The following is a 25,330-nucleotide window of genomic DNA, read 5'->3' on the forward strand; positions in this document are numbered from 1 at the left end:
AGCGGAAGATTTCTTAGACGCATGCCGCCAAATCTATAAAAATTGGCAAATTAAAGAACGCTTTATCAGATTGTGATACGTCTGATAACGACGACCAACGCATGTGCGACCATTTTTGGTTGCTAACAGACAGCCTGTTGAATTCATTACTTTTGTTCCTAAGACACAGCTTCATGTTTATAGCATCTCCATAAGAACCCAAACTTGCATGGAAGCGTAAATTAGGCAGTCGGGTTGGGGTAAATGCATTTTCCTCACCAAATCAAGTTTCATGCTTGGCAACATGGCACGGAACAAATACGTCGTAGTGTGTGTGATGACAGAGAAACAACGCACAATATGCAACCAACTGTGATTGTGAATGATCGCGACGGCTGGCACAAAAACACTGCTCTGATTTAATAGAGGTTTGATACTAACACCGAAATTCTATCGATCACCTTTGTGAGTTATATCCAAACATGACTTGGCCACATGCCATGTTTTTGTATTCACAATGCTGTCCAGTGATTGTAATGTGCGAAAAAATGGCTGTAAAAGGCTTGCTATGCATGGCCATATACACATGCACATAATTTAATCATTAACATCACTCAGATAGGATTTCCGGGGTTCTCCCCTTGACCACATAGGTCATACATAGCCTATATGTCTTATGTTGTATATGTTTGGTGTTTTATAATGTAAAACTATGTCTCTGTTTCTGCGGAAATATATTCCACGCCATTTTGTTAGTATATCTATGCTCAATCTAGCTGTCTTATATTTTATGGCTTGCTCGTGCAGATACAATATCACTGACTGCCGTTATTGGTATAATATATATATATATATATATATATATATATATATATATATATATATATATATATATATATATATATATATACTCCGCGGCTTTAGCTCGGTGTTTCCTGTTCTTCCAGACGTAGCGGTAGTGAAGTAGAGCTAAACTCCGACTTCACTATTATCTGAACAAATAATATATATACTCCCATGCATGTTTGTTCTGTATAGTCACTGAACATCCATAGGCATAGGCGACTACGATTCAGGAGCTCACCACAATCAAAAAGCGAGATGGGTAGTTCGATAAAACTATAAACACAGCTCTTGCTCTATGTATTGCTAGAATATGATATTTACAGTGATGACACAGCTATCAAACAGCATATTTTTGAAGACGACCAGACAGCCGTATATAGGAACACAACATTAGCGAGAAGGGAGACGTTGTCTTGTAAAAAATGATAGAAAACTTTTCGTTACGCGCGACTCCGTTTGAGTAACCATAACAGAGTCGTCGTATTTCGTCTGTTAACAAAGAAAAAACTACATATCTTTACTCATAATTCCAGCTCTACTCATTACAAGCATACATGGCAATCAAACTATGTCTATAGATCTGAGTCATCTGACGTACTTAGTAGTTGGTAACATTTTATACCTTACTAGTGATCCCTTCCCTTTATATAGAATATACTACACTTAAACTATTGCTGTATTGCAAATTTGGTTTTACTGATATTGATTACACTGGCCTTAACCAGGATGGCTACGTTTATAGATCAGTCTAGCGTAGCTATTGCCCCTAGACCAATTTCCAACATGGACATCGAGTTTCAATAAAATTTTAGAGCGATGTATATCATTAGACCAGGAACTAGTGCTAGCTCTTTGTTAGTCATCATGAGAGAGTTTTCTGTACGTAAGAAAATTGGTATGAAGTACAATTGACAGTCAACCAATGTGAAGCATCTATGTATGTAATATACGATACTAAATGACCATTATCAAGTAATATTAGGAAAGAGAAAAAATTAGAAGAAAGCATACTTTGTGCGCTCAGATACGAAGCACTCGATTCTCCGGCGCGGAAAGTCCTTCGTCGGATTTCCTCTGTAGTTCTTAAACTTGAAAGGGAGAAATGACCAATTTCCTCGGTTAATGTTCGAGGTAGTGTAATATGGTGCATGAAGCCAGGGGCCGGTTGTATCAAGCCCGTTTAGCTTAAACGGTGGTTAAGTTCAAAATAGAAAGCGAGTCTATCGTTTTATTCAAGAAGCAAACTAAATGTTTTTTACCTTAATACAAATATACTGTTTACAACTACATATTCAGTGCATAATATTCAAGTTGTCTCATTCAAGAGAGTTGTAAGAGGGATATTTAATTTTGACTTATCCACCGTTTAAGCTAAACGGGCTTGATACAACCGGCCCCAGAAAGGTAAATGGATCGGCTGCAACCGGAATTTTCCATCCCCATCTTAATATGTAAAAGTTCAATGTTTTCAGTGTCGGTGAGTTATCCTACTATTTGGCATTTAGTTGATTTCACAAGAGCGTCCACTCTTTTTTCATTCACACCGATTTCAGTTAGATAAGTCTTGGCTGTCGTGGGATTTGCGGCCAGTCGTCTCGCAGTCGCAGGAAGAAACTTAAGTTTTCAAATGTTGAGAAAGGGACGCGTAGCAATTAGCAAATGCTGTTTGGTAGGTGGATTATTGGCGTACACATGTGCATGGGCGTACCATGCAGCAAAGGTTCTTTACGAGGGCTATGGCGATTTGCTCAAATGCCAGGCTTCACTTTTGTTTACGAAGTTTATGAGAGGGTATTGTATGGTATTTGAACGAAAGCACCCAGCCCCAGTACGCACATCTAGATGACTCACTATCAGTGACAGTTTTGACTAAAACCTGGCATTATGCCGGCACTGCATGGTGAGGTTTTTTCTTAAAATGATTTAACGTAGTACATTGAAGCAATATCAATGGCAAACCACTGTACAGACATAGTAACTATAGAGCTTTTATCGGGATAAAGCGACAAACGAGGAAAAGAGTAAAAAAGGAAAAAAGTGCAAAGTCTACAACTGCAGACCTTCGCAAACCATTCACAGACTGATGGACAAGTAAAGGGCTTTTATCAGTTATCACATTTTAAAGAGAATCCTATAGAGAAAATGTTTTAACCAGAGTCTTACGTCTGACAAACGGGTGTGGCTGTGTTACTAAGCGGTAACCTACTTAGCTTTACTTAAAAAATACTTAGTTTTTCAGACGAAATTTGCTTGTCTTTCATCGATGTAATTAGTCACACAATCAGAAGAAACGATTACCAATTTTGCCGGAACGTGAGTGACTGTGGAAGACTGGAAGCAATTTGTTTGAGCCTTGAGGGTTCAATATTGATGACTTTTGACTTTTTTAATTGCGCAAAATTAGGTTTTAGAGGCATATTTATATATATGTACGATTCCTATAATTATACAAAAATGTAATTTCAGAAAAAGTGTTCTACTTAATTTGCCTAATATTAAACACATGGATTCACGTCATACATGTATAAATTCCCCGTATAGTGTAACCCCAAAATGAAAATTCCGGTCATTTTCTAGTCTGCATGTCACAGTGGTGGGCGCAAAAATTTCAATGTTTACCAAAGTTTAAATCAAGAAATCGAGAGTTATTAAGGAATTAAGGAATTAATGGAATTAATTAACTAGATTAGCCTGAATGCTCGCCAGCGTCTCTCTGGTGAATGGTAACAAAACATATTCCTCCGCGTATTGCTTGCATGCCTGAAATGCATTTGACGTCGGTTTACACTTTTCATCATGACATGCATGTGTGCACGACATGAAACAAGTGACCTAGTTGCTGAGGAAATTATTGTTTACGAAACAGTGTTGGTGTGTGCGTTTAAACGGAGTAACACGAATGTACGTCTTTTGTACTAAGATTACTAAGATATCAATCCTAAGATACGGCGATGGTTTTCATGGATGGGAAGAAGGAATCAGTGGGGTAAATTCAAAGTGACCATTATTGTACAGGTGCTTTTCAGTGGACCCGTCGCGATTGTCGAACCGTCTGCATATTTTATGAAATTTGTTTTGTCTAAAGAGTGGTCTAGAGATTACATATTGGGTCGGATATTCTAAATAGTGAAATAATCGCTATAATGTAATACATTCAAGATTCGACAACATGATTTTGCGAAACTTGATGGGGCACGCGATGTCAGTTAATGGACACGAGTAGGACATTGTGGTATTTTCCAGTGCAATTTTACAGCTATCAATTACCTGATAGTTGATACATTGTTTTGCAAGTAGGCTGTGATTACGACGCATTTACTAATCCACTCTCTCGTTTCAGAAGTATTATGACGAATCTAAATCGTCGTGGCAGTTTGTCAGCTACAAGCATTGACACAACTTCTGTGGAAAATGTATTTACTGACGAGGTGAGTTATAAAAAGATCGTTTTTTTAAGGAGAAATTAACTTTGAATGAAGCACTTCATGCTTGCTCGTACCATTTTCCTAGACAGATGTTCCTTCTTATTACGTCATTTGTGATGATGGTTTGGTTAATGGTCTTATACCTCGAATGGCGACGTCGCTTTCATCTCCTTTGTCAAGGAAAAACAATCGGCTCTCTACTTATAAGAAGAAAGATCTCACCAGGACCAGGTCATTGCCTAGTAAAAATGAGGTAAAGGAATCTTTGTCTCGTCGACTGTGTTTCTGTAAAAACCTCCTTGCATCCTTTCTCTATTTTTATCATTTTCTACTCACTAGTAGAGCATAGTTTCCCTTTGTTATCTTGTCGACATTTTTCTATAGATCACTTATTCAAACCGTCGACACAAAGACCTACCAGGTTAGCTTAAATCTCACTTTTATATTAAATTTTTGACTTAGTTATTTCCCTAAATTATTAGGGGGGAAAATCATATGATTGAAGTTAGTATTTTGCTATGACGTAGTATTTTTCTTCAGCTCTAATGCGATTACCTGCTCTCAATAGTGCACCTCCATATTTGGGGTCTGTCTTTTCCAGATTATAGTGGATGCATGCAAAAATGCAACTCTTTCTAGCTGTGGTAAAAGGGTTAATAAACAGCGGATTTGATCCCGAGAAGGAAAAGCCTATTATTTTTGTTCTGTCTGGTAGTAATAAATGATATCCAGACAATTCTTTGCTAAGGTGCCTGACTGTTCACAATCGTCCAACGTTTAACCTCTAGGGTCAATAGAGCTGGCGATACCCATATTGATTGGTAACTTAGCCGAGCGTTTTTCACAGTCCTGTTTTTTTTTTACTTTAAACAACATTTTTGATCTTGCTGTCACCAGCTTAAGTGATTCTAGGTTGAAGTAACGGTTCTTATAACGATCGACGATTGATCAGTCAAATGAAAGTTAACTCACGCAGAGCGATTTGTCGAGCTTCTTTTTACCATTGCCGAGTGGAGAAATTTGATAGTTGCATGTATTGTTGGTATTGACGTCACGCTGACGTTTATCATCAGAGCTAACCATCGGAGCTAACATATTGATACCACAAGGAGTGTTCCTTCGGGCCACCTTGTGCGTCCAGTTCAAGTGAAATTAGTTATTCATCCTCAAAAACTGGAAAACTGCGTGTAAAATATGTAATGAAAATTAATTAATGCTACCTAACAAATATAACATGTGCCCGCGGCAAAGTGGGTACAAGGTTTGAATATATCCACTGCGAGCGAGGAGGTGAGAGAGTTTGCATTAATAAAATCCGTGGACCCTGAATGCAAGTCACCAGTACTCAATTTACCACTCGTGCAGAATTCTGACTACATGAAAACTGTGCAAAAGATCATATCATCTGTGCCCACAAGCACTACCACAAAATTTCTACTTTTAGTAACTATACTCTTACAGTAACTACTAACTACTCTAACTTAAAGAACAAACGCATACGTAAAGAGTTGTGTGATATTTGTACTATTGTGGTATTTACTACCTTTGATAAGTAAATTTGCTCCGCATATACTCAGTAGGCCTTTCAACAGAAATTGAAAAGCTGGGAAATTCTTCATTTTTCAGCATCTTAATTTAATTAAAGTTGCTAATTAAACATTAAAAATATAACTTTTAACAGCGAGTCTGCTGATAAATCTTTGGCTCTTCCTCCGACATGCATTCCAAGTCTCCTCCAGTAATCAATCACGCAAGTCGTAACATAAAACCATGATAAAACTTTGTTTTGTCGGAAATATAATCTTTCAGAGCATTTCATGCAATGGTGTTACAGCGGGAACTTAATGTTTTTGGTAACAATTTTCATTTGTCACCTTGTATGCGTAAAACTGTTTGTTTGTTTTTATGTAAGAATACCGCCACTTCACACGTTATAAATGGCACGATAAAATACAGGTGGTCTTATATCTCAGTATATCAAACAATAAATCGTTTTCATTGAATGGTAACAAAACTTCCTGATTTTTCGTTTTCATAATATACATACACCTACCTTCTTTATACAACTGAATGTTGTAAGTATATATGAACCTCCACTACCCATACAACTAATATTTCACGTGTCCATTGGCTAATTGATGATAATTGTAAACATAACTGTGGTTGAGGATCCAAAATATATAGGAAAGCAGTATGCAATTTATTTCTTGTGTCAATAACTTCATTTACTGAAATCTTCAGTGTGCAAAATGGTGATATATGGAGTTTCGTTGTAAACATTAAAGTTTTATTTATAATCCGCTCAAAGCTTGTTTAGGCTAAAGTAAAAAAAAAGATAACAGACATGTGGCTCGCTTTTGCTTTATAAGACCACGGCAAATGCTTTAAGTTAGGTTAATCAAGAGAAATCACAAGGCCATCATGACAGGCCATCCAACGTACCCAGCCTCTTATCAACTTTTTTCGCTCTTTCTTTTGTGGTGGAGGACAGTTAATCTTGCTTGCCAGTTGGCGTGGCACACAGTGTCCTCTTTATGTTCGCTTTAACATCCATTGGCTTTATCAAACTACCTGCGCAGTATACCATTACATACATACAAATGTTGACGAAAGAGAGATTTGGAAATGCTGCTGTTTCGGACTGCATCTTCAGGAAAACGTGCACGAAAACACATAAATGTTTACAATTTTTGTGGGTTCTCTAAGAGGGATAGTGGATGGTGATCATTCATATTACGTCAATATATTACCGTCCTTATGGCATAAATCTAGAATAAAGCTCATTTGTACAGCCTTATACATATCCGTTCATTAAGACGAAACTAAAGTATCTGAATATAAAATATCAAGAAATAGTCTTGACCGACCAAAAAAAATTAAAAACAATTATTTCTTTTAGAAATTTGAACTGAAGTGATTTACCTGTAACTTATATGACATGACTCCTCTTTGGAAGGGCCACTCATATAATATATATAATATATACGTACTCTTTTATATTGTTCGTCTTTAACCGGTTTTGGCAACGTATAATGCACGACACTTGAGATGTCACGAAGTCTCTGGTTTGATATTTCCTCTAATTTCTCTTTGAAGTATAGGTAGTGTTTAAGATTAGAACACACGTAAAATCGTAGCGTATCGCCTATAGCTGGCACAAACTATACGTTGTTTTATTATATCACCTTACCACCTGCATATCAATACATACTCACGCAACATGATATCATGAAAACTGGTTTATCGTTATAGTTATTATAACTTCCACTCACAGCATCCGTTCACACAACCTTGGCTTAAGCAATCATTTCGATGGTACTTGTTCAATATATGAATCATTTTTTTCGACATACTTATAGGAGTGACGTGTGGCATGACTCTCAGGATTCACGCCATCGGTCAGGAAATGCCAACTTTCTGTAACTTTCCTTTTTACGTTCAATAAGACAAACTGTCGATTTAGCCAGCGGAAGATCATGTCGTTCTTATTGTGTGGAGTACAAAATTAAACGACAAATCATTCATAATCCTGGACCTAAGTTAGCTGCTGTGTTCGAAACCTGACCAACCTTATAGCTAAGCTGTTCGTCGTCTATGGCAGAATAATAAATGAATGAACAGGGGTTTATACACATATTCAATGACTTAGCAATGATAACTACAGGTAAGAGATCAATATATTGGCTACATTCATTTGGTATAATACTATTAATGATGAAAATCGATTCTTCACACTCTCATCTATACTTTCACTTCATAAGTCGATTAGTAAACTAGTCATTTGAATTGCTAAAGTCATAACGGTTGCAATATTGATAACCACTTATCGTTATAACAGTCAATAGATGCTCTTTTAATAAATTATTAACATTTAACAGTGCACCTATTTATATATTTATGATCATTTGGCCTCATTTTTCAATCACTGAACGAGGAACGATTGCTAATCATTGGTTGAACTTTTGAACCTTCTTACAAGGTCGAATTATTTGGATGAACTTAATCTGCATGCATCAACAGACCCTTGTATAGTCTACCCAAAGGTAAAATATAAATAAAGTTCGTTTTATATTTCGAACTACTGGAGTCTGCTACCGCCGCCTGCGGTTACCAACAACAAGATATCTCGCTGTTTTTGTCCAACTGAACAGAACTAACTAAACAAATCATGCGAAAGCAGGTTTATTAACATTTGCCTTTGATATTGACACTATTGTAGGTTATCATCTACAAATGTGTAATGGTTCTACTAAAACCATATCTGTATATGTTTTATTGTGCAACTATGTACAACTGTGACAGATGTTTTCTGAATTACTGCTCCTGGAAATTACCTGTCTAAAATAGAATGTCTTGCAGATGGTCTTAATGGCGAGTATATTAGATGTATAACTACGGGCATTACTTTTATACCAATGATTGTTCACGACAAGTATACACAAGCAGAGCTCGTGAATCGATGGGCATTATATTTACCGACAGAAATGTAGTCAATGATAATGGCATAAACCAGTTATAAAACATTTCTACCAACGCAGCAGCATTCACAGATATTAGATATACATGCAAGATTGTTTTTGTTTCATTTACAAGTATCTAGTCATGCATATTGATAATGAATAGGTAGTCAATATTGCGTGGCTATTCCCTTTGTTCTTACTTGGCACACATATTGGCACTTATACGCCTGCATGCAATGCTTTTCCGAAGCATTATATAAGACTTTTGTATTACTCAATTATAAGGCCATGACCTAGTTAGTTCAGCCCTCGCCCCTCCCCCCTTCTCCTCCCCCCGCCTTCTCCTCCCCCCTTTTCCTCCTCCCATTCTCCTCCTCCCCTCTTCTAAAGGGCGCTTATAAGGAGAAATGAAATCACAGCAGACTGGTTTAGAATGAGCACGTGAAAACGGCGCGATGTACTCAAATATGGACGCGCCACGTCATTTATTCGTCATTCTCACGTCGTCTTTGACGTTCCCCTTCTAAAGGTCTGTTCACACGATCCGATTTTGTGGATCCAATTGACTTCTGACGTATGAAATATAGTCGGCTATATTGGTGAAGCCGTAGTACATTGGCCTCAGTGGATTTGCTGCTGATGTACATTACATGATAGCAGACTATAAAACAGCCATCTTTGCTTATGAAATGATATAATATATTCATGATATTATATTCATGATTATATTCATGATTTCCTTTTTTTATAACGAGGCTCTTACTTCTAAAAAAAAACAGGAACCTTCACTCGAATTACTTACGGATTTACGCACGTTTTCATCAATAAATTATGTCCTGGAGCTATTTTGCTCGGTATAAATAGCAACAGTTATACTAAGTAAGGTTCAACCTGGGGGATTTCTTTTTAAAAAACTTCAGTATAAAAAATAGGGGCGTTAACGGCAGTCCAGCAGATGATATACTCTTTTTGAATGGAGGACACATCAATAGATACTATAGGCTCATGGCCAGGAAAATGTTACTAATAAAATTTGTGTTTTGTAATATCTACACTCTGTACTGTTACGATGACGGAGCACCAGGAGTAGTACTAATAGGGTAGAGATATTAATAATATATAGAGCTGCGTCTTTTTATTTAAGCCTGATATTCTTACGCTATGGTGATTGCATTTTTAACATTTACTAGTTGAAGCCATAAAATCTCACTTATATATACGGATTATAAAAAAAGATCCAATATCACCTGATTATAACAAAGATTTACCCTCGCTTTTGCGGAACGGATTCCTGTACTCAGTCTCCTCATAGATCTGCTCCCACTCAAGGCGGATAATATCACTCGCGCATTGTTGTTTTATGGTAATTTAATATTAATATTTTCCCATGATAAGTGCCCATTTTTTATTTTGAGGCTATAAGAAAGTAAAATATAAAGAGAATTGTTTTCAACCGTGCCCACAGTTAACGCAAATCACAGACATAATCACAGACATAATGTTAAGTACACTAACAACTAAAATATTCATTTCCTATTAAAATATCCTGAGCTATAATCATTTGTCAAATAAGTGGTCCTAATGGAGTGGGTGTAACTCCATTTAACGCCGCTCGTACTGTGATTTTCACACCTTTGGCCTTTTACAATGAATATGCATGCCTGGAAAATTTTGATTCTTGATTCTCTATCATTTAGAAATCTTTAAAGTAGAAAATTTTGACAACTGAAAATTTCCAACACAACTACAAAATTTTGGCAAAATTTTGTTGGTGCTCTGGACGAGAATTTAAATGTCGGAAACACAAATAATAAGCATTTACTGCTACATGCACGTGCTGTTTTGTGAACTGTGAAAGTACATCCCATTCAAGGGAATGCTTTATTACCACTAAGCTATATATGGGTTAATCAAATTTTATGAATTTTTTGTGTTTAGTTGTTTATAATGTCGACGTATAGCCATCCTTTCTAAATGTTGCTGCAGGGAAGATTTCTGAGATTTCTGAAGAGTTAAACCAGTTGTATTTATTGTTTAGAAATTCACATGTCTATTATAATTATATATAACGACAGTTTTGTCTGAAGGATGATATTCAGGAGGATGGAAAAATCGATTCCATGTATTTTGAAAAAAATCCCTTATTGTAATTTACAGATTTATGATTTTGAAAATTTTATCCGCCATTAGTGAAAGATTTTATAAATTTAAAAAACGCTCTTTAAAACACCATTTTAGTGTGCAGTTAAAACAAGTTGAAAGCATTCATTAATTAACCAGTCCCTATATAGCTTCGTGCAAGTATTTACGTATTGTTTCGATAGATTTAGTGAAGATACGATTGCGATTGTAATTAAAATCTACTTATCCTGACTAATCACCCATTCATTCTCTGCATCATGTCTAATTCCCACGTTCCTATCAGTACTTCATGCTGTTCGTTTGCTAATCTATTTGATATCAAGCAATGCGTGTGCTAGGAAGTTGTTTTATTTTCAAACATTATTGAAGTTGTCACTTTCAACAAATCTGATCAACCTTAGAAAAAATTTACAAAGTTCCCAAGTTAGCATTGCACTTTGAAATAAAAAAACATGGAAGTTGTTATTTATCGTTTTAGTAAACGATTTGTTTCCTTTTTGTTAAACACACTATAGCATGTGTAATTATATAATGCAAGACATATCTCTCCAGGATAGTAATTTATGGTCGGTTGTTATTCGAGGATGGGCGAGGTTAGATGCCTGCGCAATTTATAACCATTTAGCATTATTATATCCACACTTCCAAAAAAAATTACTTATAGTTATAATGATAGTGTAATTACGACTGAGGTGATTTTCGAAAATTGTGGTCTCAAGTGACCTCGGGTTTACTTAATTATTCAATGATATTCGCCTGAGCCTAAGGCTACGAAATTAATTTAGTGTAATTACAAAGGCAAATATACAAGGGAAGCAATCTAACATAATTTTAGAGCAAATCTTTGTCGCTTCTTGAGCCATTATTATATCACCGTCGCTTATAATCATGATTCATGATTCTAGACGCTTCGTCTTGTTTTTTCCAAGCCAAGCCCAAAGGCTATAAAAGCTAATTATATAATTCATGTTATTACACACCGATGTTTATCGGATAAAAGTATGCATACTGCTGTTGCTATGACCTATGTTGTTGTTTTTCAGTCTCACGACTGGCTCAGTTTTACATTTTAAACACGACCAACCGCGTATATGGGCCTGTATTTTTTTGCTTTATACGTATATAAGAGTAGAGGAGAAGCAAGAGATGGCCTAGATTGAATAGTCAACTTCTATAGTTCTACCAGATTTTATTAATATATCATATATATAGATATATATAAATATATATATACCTACGTCAGACACAAAGATCTTTGACTTTATATCTTCACGATCTGTAAGAGCATATTAATGTAGCACTGGTCACATGCATTTGATAAACAAAACGTTTTAAAAGTTGCCTCTGAAGTGGTATATACTATTTACCGATGATTTTTTTCGTTCCGGTTTTGATTCTTGGAATAATCCTTGAGCAAAACGAGCCCCACGTTTAATTGTGGATTGGCTATAGTTTAATACGAGCCAGATTTGCTCAGTTGTCGCAGACATACAGTATAGTTCAACGAAATATAAAAGGTGAGGTCCGAGAAAATGTTGCAAGATTTGTTTCATGTTTACTTGCAGAGTTAAAAAAAGTAATTAGAGTTTATATATATATATAATGGCGACAAGCCCGCAGATGTTCGATGTCTTTAAAAAGCATTTACCCTGCTGACTGCTGTGTTTTAGTAAATTCATGCCATCATTATTATTCATACGGAGAGTTTGGGCATAATTATTGGGTTCTGTATAGACTGCATGCCATTATGTTTTGAGTGCTATTCATGTCTTAATTCAAAAGTGAAACTATAAAAATCATTGATCAAGAAGGTTAATTCTTGCCTAAGAGTAAATTCAGTGTTTAAACTTTATATAGCGCTTTAGCTATCGGATGCTTTCATTTAATTAGCAAATGGGATGTTGCTCCGTCAAATTTTGTTGTTCGAACGAAGCCTTAATTGCTGTTTTATAGCGTACCTAAAACTAATAATTAATGTGTAGGAAATTTGTAATCTTGTCTTATATATAATAAGCTATATTCTTACTAATGTAACTGACTAAATATTCATCAAGTTTTTTAACTGAATTTTATCTCTGCGACCTACAAAAAAAACAGAATTATGGGATTTATGATTTTTTATAAGTGGTTAAAATATGATAGATTCAATAATGATCAATTCAAATATTTTCTATTTATTCAAATTTTTATTGCTACACATACCTATTAGACGGAATGAGAGCTGTTATTCACATGGCTTTACCAGAGCTTCGGGTAAGCGCATAGCCCTGGGTATACGAATGACGGTGGAGCTGATAACTTGTTAACGTGTGCAATGAAAATGCGTGGTTAAGCCTTCTGAGAAGACGAGTACGGGATGCTCGGGCCTCGGAAATATTAACGGGGTGGCTCACTACATCTCTCTTTCCGCTTCTGTTGTCTTTCTTTATGTTCGGAAGTACAAACTAAGCTTGATAAGGATGGAAAGTAACCAAAAATGAATACTCCATATAGAATCATAATTATTCTCGTCTTTCCCCTCCCAGCAAAAGAAATGAGCAAAATAATCAGTGCAGGGTATTGGTTCACAATTGTGTGTACATATTGTAGAGTGACTAAGTGCATGATGTCGGTTGATTTGTAAAAGTAGCTGATACATATATAGACAGTATACTTGAAGATACAACAGGAAATAAAACAAGTATTCCGTTTCATAAAATATAAAGCATTCAAGGTGAAGGATTAGTGCATTATTTCCTTCTCATCATAAAGGAAACAGCCGATCCTTGGCTTAGACATGCTTGCACCCACGTGCACCAAAAAACTATTATATAAGCCTGGACTTGTTTCCGAGGCACATTTTAAAACCTGACGGCTTCAAACTCCGTCAACATCTAAGATAAACAGCTGAAACGGTTTAAAGGTAAGTCAATTTTTATCAGTCACAACTAAACCACTATATATATAATATATAGATACATATTTATCGATCACGTGACCGCTAAGTTATGAATCAACTCGCGCGGGATTTTGCGTGATAATTGCGAGTTTGCCTAGCGTGGTCATTGCTTACTTTTCCAAAATGCCAAGACTGTGTTCGGTTCGGACGATTTGCACTGGAGAATGGAGAATGGAGTGTCTGGACAACCTTTTTGGGAGAAAATATAAATATAAAACAAGTATTCCGTTTCATATATTTTCATATAGAAAATATTTTCGAAATCCGGTGGAAAAGCGGGTTAATGAAACTAAAACTAGTTTCCATATTATAATCAAGAGAGAAAGAGTTTCAAACCATATATTCAAATTGACTCTCTCTAAAAAAAAGTAGGTTGGATTTCACTCAGAAAGATAATCACGAGCTTTGCCGATTGTTATTCGCTGGTAACTCTCCCACTCAAATTGCAGGTTGTGGGCGTTCCCAAAAAATGGGTTCACCAGTACCGGATTAATTTTGCATTTGACAGCAGGGGATTATATTTCAGCTGTTTACGGGGACTTTCCTGAAACACCTTGTAGTTTAAGTACTTTTCAAAATAACCGACCCCGCAGAACTAGGAAAAAATAGATCCGGTACAGAGGATGATAGGAACGTCTTAACAATAGCTAAGGTTTATGCCACAAAACATCTGGCACTAAATATTATTGTAATGGTTCATCGCCGTCTCTTTGATACGCTAACTCAGAAATGATAACCATTCGGACATTTTGCTAAAATCATTCGTCCGGCCGTAATAAAGTTTTAGTACAGCAACAGTAAATTAATGCGTTTTTAGTGCCGATGTCAAACAGAGAATTTTAACCGTGCTCGCATTCAAGTTTAAACGTCTCCCACCACCGGGGGCGAACGATCCTCCCACCTCGCTATTCCACCCCCCTCACTGACGGATTCTCGCCTCCCTGTGAATGATATATATATATATATATATATATATATATATATATAATTATATATATATATATATATATATATAGGTTTATGTATTTTAGGTTTCTCTCCCCCCACTAAAAATTCTTAAAAAAAGCCCTGAGAGAGAGGGAATTTCAGATTCTTTCATAACTATACTGACAGTAAAATTCGTCACAATTTGCTGACTGAACGGCGCCTTGTGTATACATGAGGTTACCCTATATATCAGGCTAGGACTGAGTTTTGCCAAGGAGTCAAGGACTTTAGAACTATATATCGTAAACACAGTTTCTACGTTCAGTCTGTAGAATTTGTCGGCAACTATAAAACGTAATATAATCTTCATGAAATTCTTTCAATTTTTATTACTTCCGAAGTTTTTAAAGCTAAAATAGTCGCGTCAATTTCCAAAAAAACTAACAATAAACGACAACAGTGATGAACCGTATTGATGGAAATTTTCGAAATTCTTAGAATGCTTCTTTCCGTCCGAATGAGGATATCTCTGTAAAAATAGTGTAAGTGACAAGTTATAGTGTTGATTATCTGCATGGATCTACAAGTTGTTTTTACAACGTCAACCGAAAAATACACAGTGAGCAACTATTCTTGTTTTTCGTGATATGAAACAACTGCACGTGTTGTGATGAAATTCATGAAATGATTAATACTATCAGTCCCTCCATCGTATAATACCTGCATATATTTTATATAGATATCTGTATAAAAGAATACGTCAATCGAGCTCTCTGCATAATCAGTAGTTTTTCTAGTAGATATAGTAATATATCTGGTATCCATATACTTCACACAAATCTGAAAACATGTCATGATTTACTACCGTTACTCTGAAGGTGCAGAAGGGACTGGCGATAGAAAGATTAGCAATGCATCAAGGGATTGTTTTTAGGAAGTGAACAAAAAAAACAAGGCCTGAAAACAGCCCATGGATTATAGATATGGGCACGATGCATTGTTAATCATACCCGACCTCCTCAACAACAATTCAACAGCGATTTATGCGACTAACTGATGAGCGATTGTTTCTCGCAGATATCGAAAGAAAAATCATTGACAGTTAACCGACCCGTCTTAACCTTTCAAAAATGCCGACCATTTCCGTCAGGTATTATTTTCAACTTTCTGACTTAGATCTTTAGTTGTTTTTCACAATTGCTCTCCTTTTATCATGCATTATTTCCATTAGTCCAAAAAAACAAACTTTTTACCTCATAATCTCTTTTAATTAAACGAGTTTGTGCTGGTTTAATAACGTAAACTGGGCACCACACCACCGCGCCAATATGTTGCTTTGTTTAGCTGCCGACGACTGATTAGTGTTGCGTTTTGCCAAAACCAATAATATCGCTATCTTGCGACGGAATACGATATGGGACTTAAGGAATCAAACCTCTACGGCCGAATTTTCGTAAAGAACGATCCACACCAGTACTGTGAATGCGAAACAATGAAATTTGCATGTCAATATGCATGTTTATTTTCTAGTGACTGGAATGCGGTAAAAAGTAAATGTTATATTTATAGCACTTTATGTTCGTTTTAATCATACATCTGACTTGCAGTCATAGTGGCATGTTGTTCGCTTGCTTGGAGATAAGACCCCCGGGTAAGAGTGGTTGTAAATGTAGGTTCGTTGTCCACATCGTGACCTTCCTCTTTCGAAACCACCAATTATGTTGTGGTATTAAAAATTGCGTAAATTTAATGTTCTTTATCAGTGGCGAACACATTTTTTACCATCTTGGTCTCATACTCGATCTCGTGCTTGAAGACTTAGAGTGTAGTACCATGCATAGAAGTTTGATATCACTCTTGCTGTCAGGATCATCACTGCCTATCCGTCATCACTGTCTATCGATTTATCATAGCTGTCGAGTGTCGACCTCTGCAAAAGTATCCTCATCTTTCTTTCAACTCTCCTGGTTGTTTTCTTCACATGACTAACGATTGTGTTTCAGTCACGTATTCACCAATTTATCACCTACGGTTTCTTGGAGTATTTTTGTTTGTTGTTTCAAACTGAAGACGTTCGATGGCATATAGGTTTCTAACACGACTTCTCCTAACCGCGAAACATTAAAGGCGGCATGCTCGAGGCAATAGCTAGACTGCAATTTACAATGCAATCTTTCTGCATTGTGCAGGTATTTCTGCGAATGCTTGCAGATTACGATGTAATGAGTTTATTGAACATTTTACCACTTCAAACATGCCTGTTGATAAACATGCTATCAGGTTATACTGTTATACTACTTATTAATTAATTATCGGCATTATTACCAACACTTGGCTTCAATGTATTTTCGTGTGGGATGACCATTGACTGAAATAAATCCGGTTGATTTGACGTGATATCTTACTTAATCATCATCTCTTTTAGATCATTTAAGCAATTTATCATTTATATATGTTCCAGTTGGAAACATACACACACCCCTATAAGCCTCAAGAGATGATAAGACGGAATAGTCATTCAAAGTACAAAGATATGCCTTTAATTACTAAAATTAAGGCGTAACCGTTTTGCCATGATCGGTCTCTCTGTTTAAATTCTTGTTGATAGGAAGCGAGCCAAGACGATAACTTTTGATTTATGAGCTCCTGATATCTTTACTATACTGACAACAATTGTGACAACTAGTGGAATGAAATTGGCAACAATGTACGCAGGGTAAACAATAACAAAATATTTCAAATTATTTTTGCCTGATGCGAAAATCGCTTCGTTTTGTTTACAGTGAACATAACTCTGTACGTAATGATTGATGACTAGGACGTGCAAAATTTATACTGACACCCTGTAACAACGTGTCTCTTTTTAGCTTTGGCGTTCTCGATGATTTAGTATATATCAGTGATATACACTTTGTGATAATAATTATGTACATGGATTCTGAAGCCGTGTGTAAGAATCTTCCATGACTTTTTTTAAACTTTTTATACTGTTTTTGTATACGGCATAAAAAAATTAGTTGATTTTTGTCATGATATAGTAACTCATCACCATAGAATCAATACACATGTGGCCTTTATTAATATTAACATGTGATAACAGATTAAAACTAGGAGATGCCGAAAAAAAGTTTAGTTTCGAAGCCTTATGCCAATGATAATGGGCTTAATATTTTTCACGAGGATTTACATTATACTAATTGTGAGAACTTGCTTTAAGTTTAAAGTACTGTCCAACAAAATAGCAAATGTATATATCTACGTAGCTATCCTCAATTTAATTTGCCAGTACACCGTGCCGCGGAATTCAAGATACTGTTACGCAAATGACGTAATGTTAATCCAGACGCCAAGGCTGCGATATAAAAAAGTTTTATTCACACTCGTGATTCATGTTTCACTTTCAAGCTTGATATTATTTGTAATATAATTAGATTCTGAATACGTTCAAAAAACAAATATACCCAGCAGTTTGTCTGCCTGTGGCCTTTCAATATATTCTACTGGCCCATTTTTCCGTTGCCAAATTCCGTTTCGACATCTCGACATTAATTTACTGCAAGCGGAAATTTAAATGTTGTTGTTTACGATTATAGTTGACGACGAAAAAGCTTGTTTTACAGGGTTCTTTTATTGCACTTTATACATATAACGCATTAATGTATAATTTTTAACTCAAATGAGAAAAATCTTTAACTCACACGAGATATAAGATAGGTTAGATAGCTGAATATAATGCTTCTCAGTTGCACATGCGCGAGATACAAATGTTATTGCATTAGCATGCAATAAGTCTGACACGGTGTACTAAATTGTTGCAAACCACGTTGGCTTGAACGCAAAGATAAATCCATTTTGCTCACTTTGTTGTTAATGAACAGCCGCCCTATATGTGTCCTTTTGCATTGCATGCCTCTACATGATTGCCATATCTTGTTACAAAAAAACGAAGGAAGTGCACAATCACATAATCCGTAGGTCTGCGCATAGTTTATTTCATGTTCGAGTACTTACCCCCGGGGTGCGGAGAGTAAATTGTTTATCTATGAGATGATGTTACGCGGACGACGGACACTTGGATTGTCTTTTGTGAGATAGCAAACATCCGAGGTCCGATGTGTTTATTGGGCGATATGGTTGTGAGTCTAGAACATTTCATACGGTCTATGTTGGTTTGATATGCGTGAGAAGAAGGGACATGGTGCGCCTTGGTAATTGGCATTGTTTATTTGGCAAGAACATAATGCTTCGTCGGATTCTTCCCGGCAATATGAAGAAACCAAGTCTTTCAGGTTAACGTCTTTGTATCTTGTATTATTAACGTGATTTGCTGTGAAATTACCGTCTATAACTCTTACCGATTTTCCTAACGTTTGCGTGTTACTTTACCATAATACATGCTCTTAATATAATTTATAAGCTTGGGTATCGTCATCCTTAATATATATAACCTTACTTTTATATTCACGTCAACTTATTTAGACACCGAGGTTTAGTGAAGTAATTCACTCTTTATACCTCAACAATCACCCAGTTTTTTCGAACATATATATATCTGCGTTGTAATTATCCGTAACGCTGTTTCGAGAATGCGCCCAGCGCTTTTCGGATTGTTCTCACCGTTCTCATCTCATTGAAGCTATATCTTCACTTAAAGGATATTGTACTGCTATGCCTGAAAGTTAGATTAAAAACAGCTTCCCAAAATGCTTAACCTTCCCACAAGAACACGTTTTTTATTGACAAATGCCTAATTTTGATATATTTATATAAACATACTAGGTATATATCAGCATGCGCTTTGAACGAATGCAACTTTAGCTTTTAGCGGCGAAAATTCACGAACCTCGGCATCTTAAGCATGTGTTAGCTGCTTATAGTTCTTGTAGCATCAGCCAAATGTAAGGAACACCAATTGAAATTAATTTCAGAAGTTTATAACTTTATATTTTGCTGAAAGTATTTCGCGCACATGTGGTTGTTATCATGTAAATTACAGCGGCAACTGAGCTAAAATAAGTGTTCGAAATCACGCGCAAAGCGCATCCCGAGGCTTTCAGTATGTTTAGGGTCATGGCCATGTCAGCGGAGAACTTTCATTCGCATTCCTTATCGCGAAGTTACCTATCAACATAAAAACATGCGCTCACTCAAGTAGCTCTAATCGTATGGTGTGAAGTTGATTATTAGCCTGATGAACTAAATCTCCCAATTTTAAACTTACATCTTTAGAAAAAGGCAGGACGGGCAGGCTGTTGGAGAGTGGTTCTTCGTACACTTTCTCCTTGTCTTTTTTTGTGTGTTATGTATTTTCTTTGTGAATATTTTCTTTATAACATATTGTTGACAGATGAATGTATCGCAAAGCAGACATCATGCCTTACAGTGCACATCAATAGTACTGTAATACGCGAGTGCATGGGATTAAATTTACTTTCATGTAAAACACGATCCTGATATTTCAGAACACAACTATTATGTCTTTCATATTTCATGCAGCATTCAGCGTATGTTTAACTTCGACGGCTCTACCTCTTCGGGTTTACAGGTTTCCTGTTATTTTGCTCGCATTGAATGTATGTTGAATATAAACTAAAACCATTAGAGTGTCCCTCCTCAAATATTGTTTAAGTCATTGTATCCCTTATGGCAGTTGTGTTGTTTGGGGATAATACAAGACAATCAGACAACACTGGGGGGTTTATATTTATGTCGTAAAGCAATGGCAATGTTTGGCGCTGTGCTACTCAGTTCTCTGTTGCTTCGTTGCTATGTTATAGTGTCTATGATATCCATAAACTGTAGTATTTATACAGTCATTGATTACAGATAATTATATATATGGTAAGTGAACGGCTATAGACATATATATTGTATATCTATATGTAGCACAATATAGTCAATAGCTTATGTGGGTGAGAGTGAGAGGTTTAACTGTTCATGATCCAATTAAAAAGCCGCGACGTTTGCCAAGGAGTATACAAGGGGTACTTTTATTTTTACAATACGAACTTTCCGATTAAGATCAAAGCATTGTCTAGCACGGATTTGATTTAGAAATGTGAATACAGATAGGTAGTAAATTTTCGGTAAGGATCACATTATAGATTCCTTTCCGTAGTTAAGACCACAAGCAATTCCAAAAGTTGTAAATGCTGAAGGGCGGCAGACTGGTTGTCAGCTGTGTAGTGCATGACATGCCTAACCTAATATCTATACAATATCTCATGAAAGGGTTAAGGGCAGACGAGATGCTGCATGTTGATGTTTCAGTGTAGGTGGGTATTGAATGACATTAGACGAGAAACACTCAAAGATCTGACAAAATTTACAGGGAAACCGATATCACACCTGCTTGTTGACCTGTGTGTGCCAAATAGTTATACTTTTTCCAGCAAATTCGCGCTTTTAAGCTTCGTAATTCTATCTTATTCATTGTTATGTTCATGTACAGTGATTTTGAGGTGATAATATCTATTATACTTAGTCGTTCCATAACAAGTTTAACACTTTCACCCAGGCCAATATCACACGCAGGCAGGACAGACCACCTGAACTTTTCGATGTCTAGCGGCGGAACTTTCCTGCGAAATGATTTCGATAATGAACTAGGGCAGATTTTGCTTGAACTAAAAATAATCTATGCGAGTGTTTAAGAAGTGATACTCTAAAGAGGGTATAGGGTCAGCCACAATACATGAAAGATCAAAATGACCTGATAATCAAAAGGGTGCACAATACCGATAACTCTCATCAAATGTGGTGGAACAAATGCCTAAAATAGACAGAAATATCTTATTGACGCTTCGACCTAAGCCCTAAGGGTCCTCGTCGGGAGAGGCTCCTTCACAGTGAAAATGAGTAAGCACTACACAACATAGTCTTCATGCATAAATGCAAAGTACAATAAAATAATAAGCTGTTATTCAAACGTTTTCGCTATTGAGTCTTGTCATGCGAATGAAAGAGACACTGCATGGGTGTACTCATAATCTTTTAACTGCCGATAATTTACATACGTCAGGTAGAATGAAATCTGAAATTGACAGGTTGGTGTTATTTTAAAATTTTAACAGTGTGATAACTTCACAAACATGATAAACGATTCTTTCAGTTGGCAAGAATACACTTTGCCAATGCAAACGTTTGGAGAGACATGTCCTAGAACCCCCAATTTTGGTTGACTTCAACCTTAGGATAAATAGCACCCCCAGAGAGAACTTTTCCGGTACACCCCTGCTCACCGAATTTGTGCAACATAAAAAAGGCATGTAGAAAGTAGAGAAATAATATATTCATTAATGTCAACGCTTATTTGGGAAAATGTACGCTAACAATCATTTTTGGGGCGTTTTGGCTCTACAAATATGATTATAAGATTATGTCCAATTATGATTTGTTTACTACAGTTTGCCTCTTTATCGCATCTCACACACACCTTTGAAGCAAATTGTAATTTCCTGTAGTGCTGTATATAGTTATCTATAGCAAAAATAAGATTGTATGCAACCTTAGTATATCGCATTGAAAGGTCAGGTTAAATTAATGCATGTGGCTGATTGATACGACCAAAGCTGCTCTTGTTTACATAAAGAAGTATGAAATTTTTAAAAAGTCGTATTGTAGTGTAATTTGTACATTAATCTCTCTGGTTTGTGTTGTGCTGGAAACGTCGAGATCTTTTGAAAAATTAATCCTTTCTCATTACGCAACACGTCTTATTTTTTATGCATGGACTTTAACACCATTTTCAACATAATATATTTTGCACATATCCTACCATTAAAGAGCAGTTGGATCAAAATAAAATGCATTTCAAAGATAATATTCCTTTATGCTTTCATCCTGCCATTCGCCTGAGGGTCAAACAGATGTAATAATATCGCAACCGAACCACATATCTGGAGACTGATTTTTAGGAGCACGGTATAGCCATAGGCAGTGAGTGAGTTTGTATCATTGTTTGGTGCATGAATAACCTAATAATTCCGTTAAGTATAGCATTCATCAACCTAGCTTGGAATTTGTTTTTATTTCGTAAAAGCATTTTGTTTGTTATCCGGTCTAATGACGTATATGGGCATATGCACTATATTTATGTTTTAGACCTTGACTCGTCCTCGTGGCGCTATTAATCTCGTCCAATTTGTTAAATTGAATTACATCTTGCCGGTTGCGAAAAAGTGACCACAATTAATATAATTAGATTGAAAAATATAGCAGGCATTTATAAAACAAATTATTGATCGATTTGGTTTCACCGGTATCGTGTTATCAGTTTGGGCATACCCAAATATCCCAATGGACGTGAGATAGACTCGTGTAGATGACTATAGGAGACAATAATCACCGGTTTTCTTTATAACGAGATCATTGCTACAGAGAGAGGGAACGATAGTATTGGCATATAAGCATTCTTTCCTAAAGTTCCTCATCGCTATTTGTTTTTCGTCAAAGCTTCAGTATTACTTCCCCTTGTTAGGACAGCCACATGCAAATAATTTACTCAATTCGACCTGACCTGGTGTCTTATAAGGCAACAGCGTCATTGTGGGTTAGTACCGGTATAATATCCTTTGTTTAGAGGCGTAATTTCTCGTTTTAACTATAATGTTTGAAAAAAAAAACATTACATAAAAAACATATATATAAAAAAAGGAATATTATATTCCATTGTGTGTCGAAGACTGTTTATAGGGACTGAGTTACAATAAAGATTCAGCCTTTTCCGCCAATACTTTATACACGACAGTTAAATATCCATACATTTCTCCCAGAAGTATTTGTCTTTCTATATTTGCCATAACTCCCAGAAAATCGTATGTAAACATATTGTGATGGAAACCTTTGAAGATTATAGTTGTGCTGATTGACATTGCTTTGAGTTCACATTGTGAATCGTGAGCTGTGATTGGGAGATTTTATTTTCTTTCGATATCTTCGTCTTCAAGTGGTCAGAAACAATTGAAACAATTTGCTAAAGATCTCAAATCTCATTTCAATGAAAGGTCTCATTTCGATGACCTGTTCCAGAAAGCACGAGTAGATTCCCAATTTTTGCCTCCTGTTAATTAAATCAGACGTTTTCATGAGTTTGGACAGCATAAAGACTTTAATTATCAATGATTCTTACGGAACAGTTCTAGAACTGATACCCTGCATACTTTATGCTACACCACGCACTTCACTTCAGAGTGACATGGCTGGGAGTATCATCTACTCTTACAACTCTGTTGAATGAGTGAACTTGAATATTATGCACTGAATATGTAGTTGTAAACAGTATCTTTGTATTATGGCTAAAAACATTTTGTTTGCTTGTTGAATAAAACGATAGACTCGATTTCTATTTTGAACTTATCCACCGTTTAAGCTAAACGGGCTTGATACAACCGGCCCCTGGGTACGAGGTTGTCAGTATCGTTTTCCATGCACTTATCGCTGGCCCTGGTTACGAGATTGTCTTTCTGTCATCAGCTGGAGGCAGATAGCTTTGACGATCAATGTGTGAAACGTCAATCTTTAACCTCTTAGGAATTCTTCAAAAATTGGAAAGTGTCTTCTCAATTAGCTTATTGTAATACTTCGTGTAGTTAACGAACTTAACGTAACCATAGTAGCTATACTATCATGCAGTTACGAATCTGCGGTATGTTCAACACAGCAGCTAGAGTTGCGTGTCAGGTTTCAGCATATTCAGTTTATTTGCACATTGAAAAATTCATTCTGAACACAAAACAACACTTTGCACTTAACAGTGGTGTAATTTCCTCGTGCGTGAGATTCTGTAAATACCATCAGTTTATCCAATTTTATGCTCCTTACGAAAACAATACCGTTATATTTCTTGAATATACACAACCACGCCGTCGTCAAGGCGATAACGTCTCTAGAAATATCTGTCTATAACTAATATCTGTTTTTTATTTTATATTTATTTTAGAGCTAGAAGCACTTGAGGCTTGCTATTGGTTGAGAGCTACGGGATTTCCACAGTACGCACAGATGTATGAAGGTAATGAACAATTCTTTAAAACTCATTTAGGTGGGATTACATTTTGGTGATTATTTGGGTATTTCAAGGTTCACAGGATAATGTTTAAGTAAGGCAAATCACGTTAATTCAACGGCATGGAATATGTGGTTAAAAAACCGGACCTAACCATATTTCAACAATTTTATTGAACGCTTCAAAAACCTCTCATTACTTTTCTTTAATTTCTTCATTATCATTTTGTGGAATGAGTTTTCAATTGATATATAAAGCCTCTGTATGTAAATGTTTATACTATAGCTTGACATCATTTGCTTCAAGAATAATGAGCTTTCAAAAACGTGGGGAAATTTTGAGATATAGTTCTAGAAAGTATTTACAAACTGTTCCCACAGTTTGTCTTTCAATGCCGGAAGTTTGTCAAAATTAAAATTAATTTCAAAGCAACAGGAAGTTCAAAAATCAAACGTCGCCGTTTTGACAACAAATCCAAAAAAAATCTTCGGTGATCTTACTCGACTGTATGCATATTTCCATAGAAAAAACACAGTGACTCTTGACCTATAGTTTAGTTACCAAGCACGCAACATACGTAGCCGCTATTGCGCATGACCGTGCAGGT

General features: G+C 36.1%; 1 protein-coding gene and 1 long non-coding RNA gene across 9 annotated transcripts in view; one reads left to right on the forward strand and one right to left on the reverse strand.

Annotated features, from left to right (window-relative positions):
• LOC114524552 (rho GTPase-activating protein 7-like) overlaps positions 1–25,330 on the forward strand; it is a 41,154-nt gene that overhangs the window by 1,812 nt on the left and 14,012 nt on the right. The window contains exons 2-6 of one of the 8 annotated variants that reach the window (XM_028545684.1): positions 4,166–4,253; positions 4,336–4,503; positions 4,635–4,671; positions 15,795–15,867; positions 24,658–24,729. In XM_028545684.1, coding sequence (XP_028401485.1) covers positions 4,237–4,253; positions 4,336–4,503; positions 4,635–4,671; positions 15,795–15,867; positions 24,658–24,729 — 367 coding nt within the window. In that variant the 5' untranslated portion in view covers positions 4,166–4,236. Of the gene's footprint in view, positions 1–4,165; positions 4,254–4,335; positions 4,504–4,634; positions 4,672–7,635; positions 7,915–15,794; positions 15,868–18,713; positions 19,007–24,657; positions 24,730–25,330 lie in introns of those variants that run through there. The other 7 variants (XM_028545669.1, XM_028545693.1, XM_028545676.1 and 4 more) reach the window with 7 other exon arrangements.
• LOC114524647 lies at positions 9,111–14,696 on the reverse strand. Its single transcript, XR_003687109.1, has 3 exons — positions 13,905–14,696; positions 13,055–13,301; positions 9,111–12,934 (listed from the first exon to the last, which is right to left on the reverse strand). It is a non-coding gene; the product is annotated as an uncharacterized LOC114524647 (long non-coding RNA).

This window comes from Dendronephthya gigantea, unplaced genomic scaffold, assembly GCF_004324835.1.
Source record: "Dendronephthya gigantea isolate DGI-Jeju-01 unplaced genomic scaffold, DenGig_1.0 000001F, whole genome shotgun sequence".
Classification (NCBI taxonomy): Eukaryota; Metazoa; Cnidaria; class Anthozoa; order Malacalcyonacea; family Nephtheidae; genus Dendronephthya; species Dendronephthya gigantea.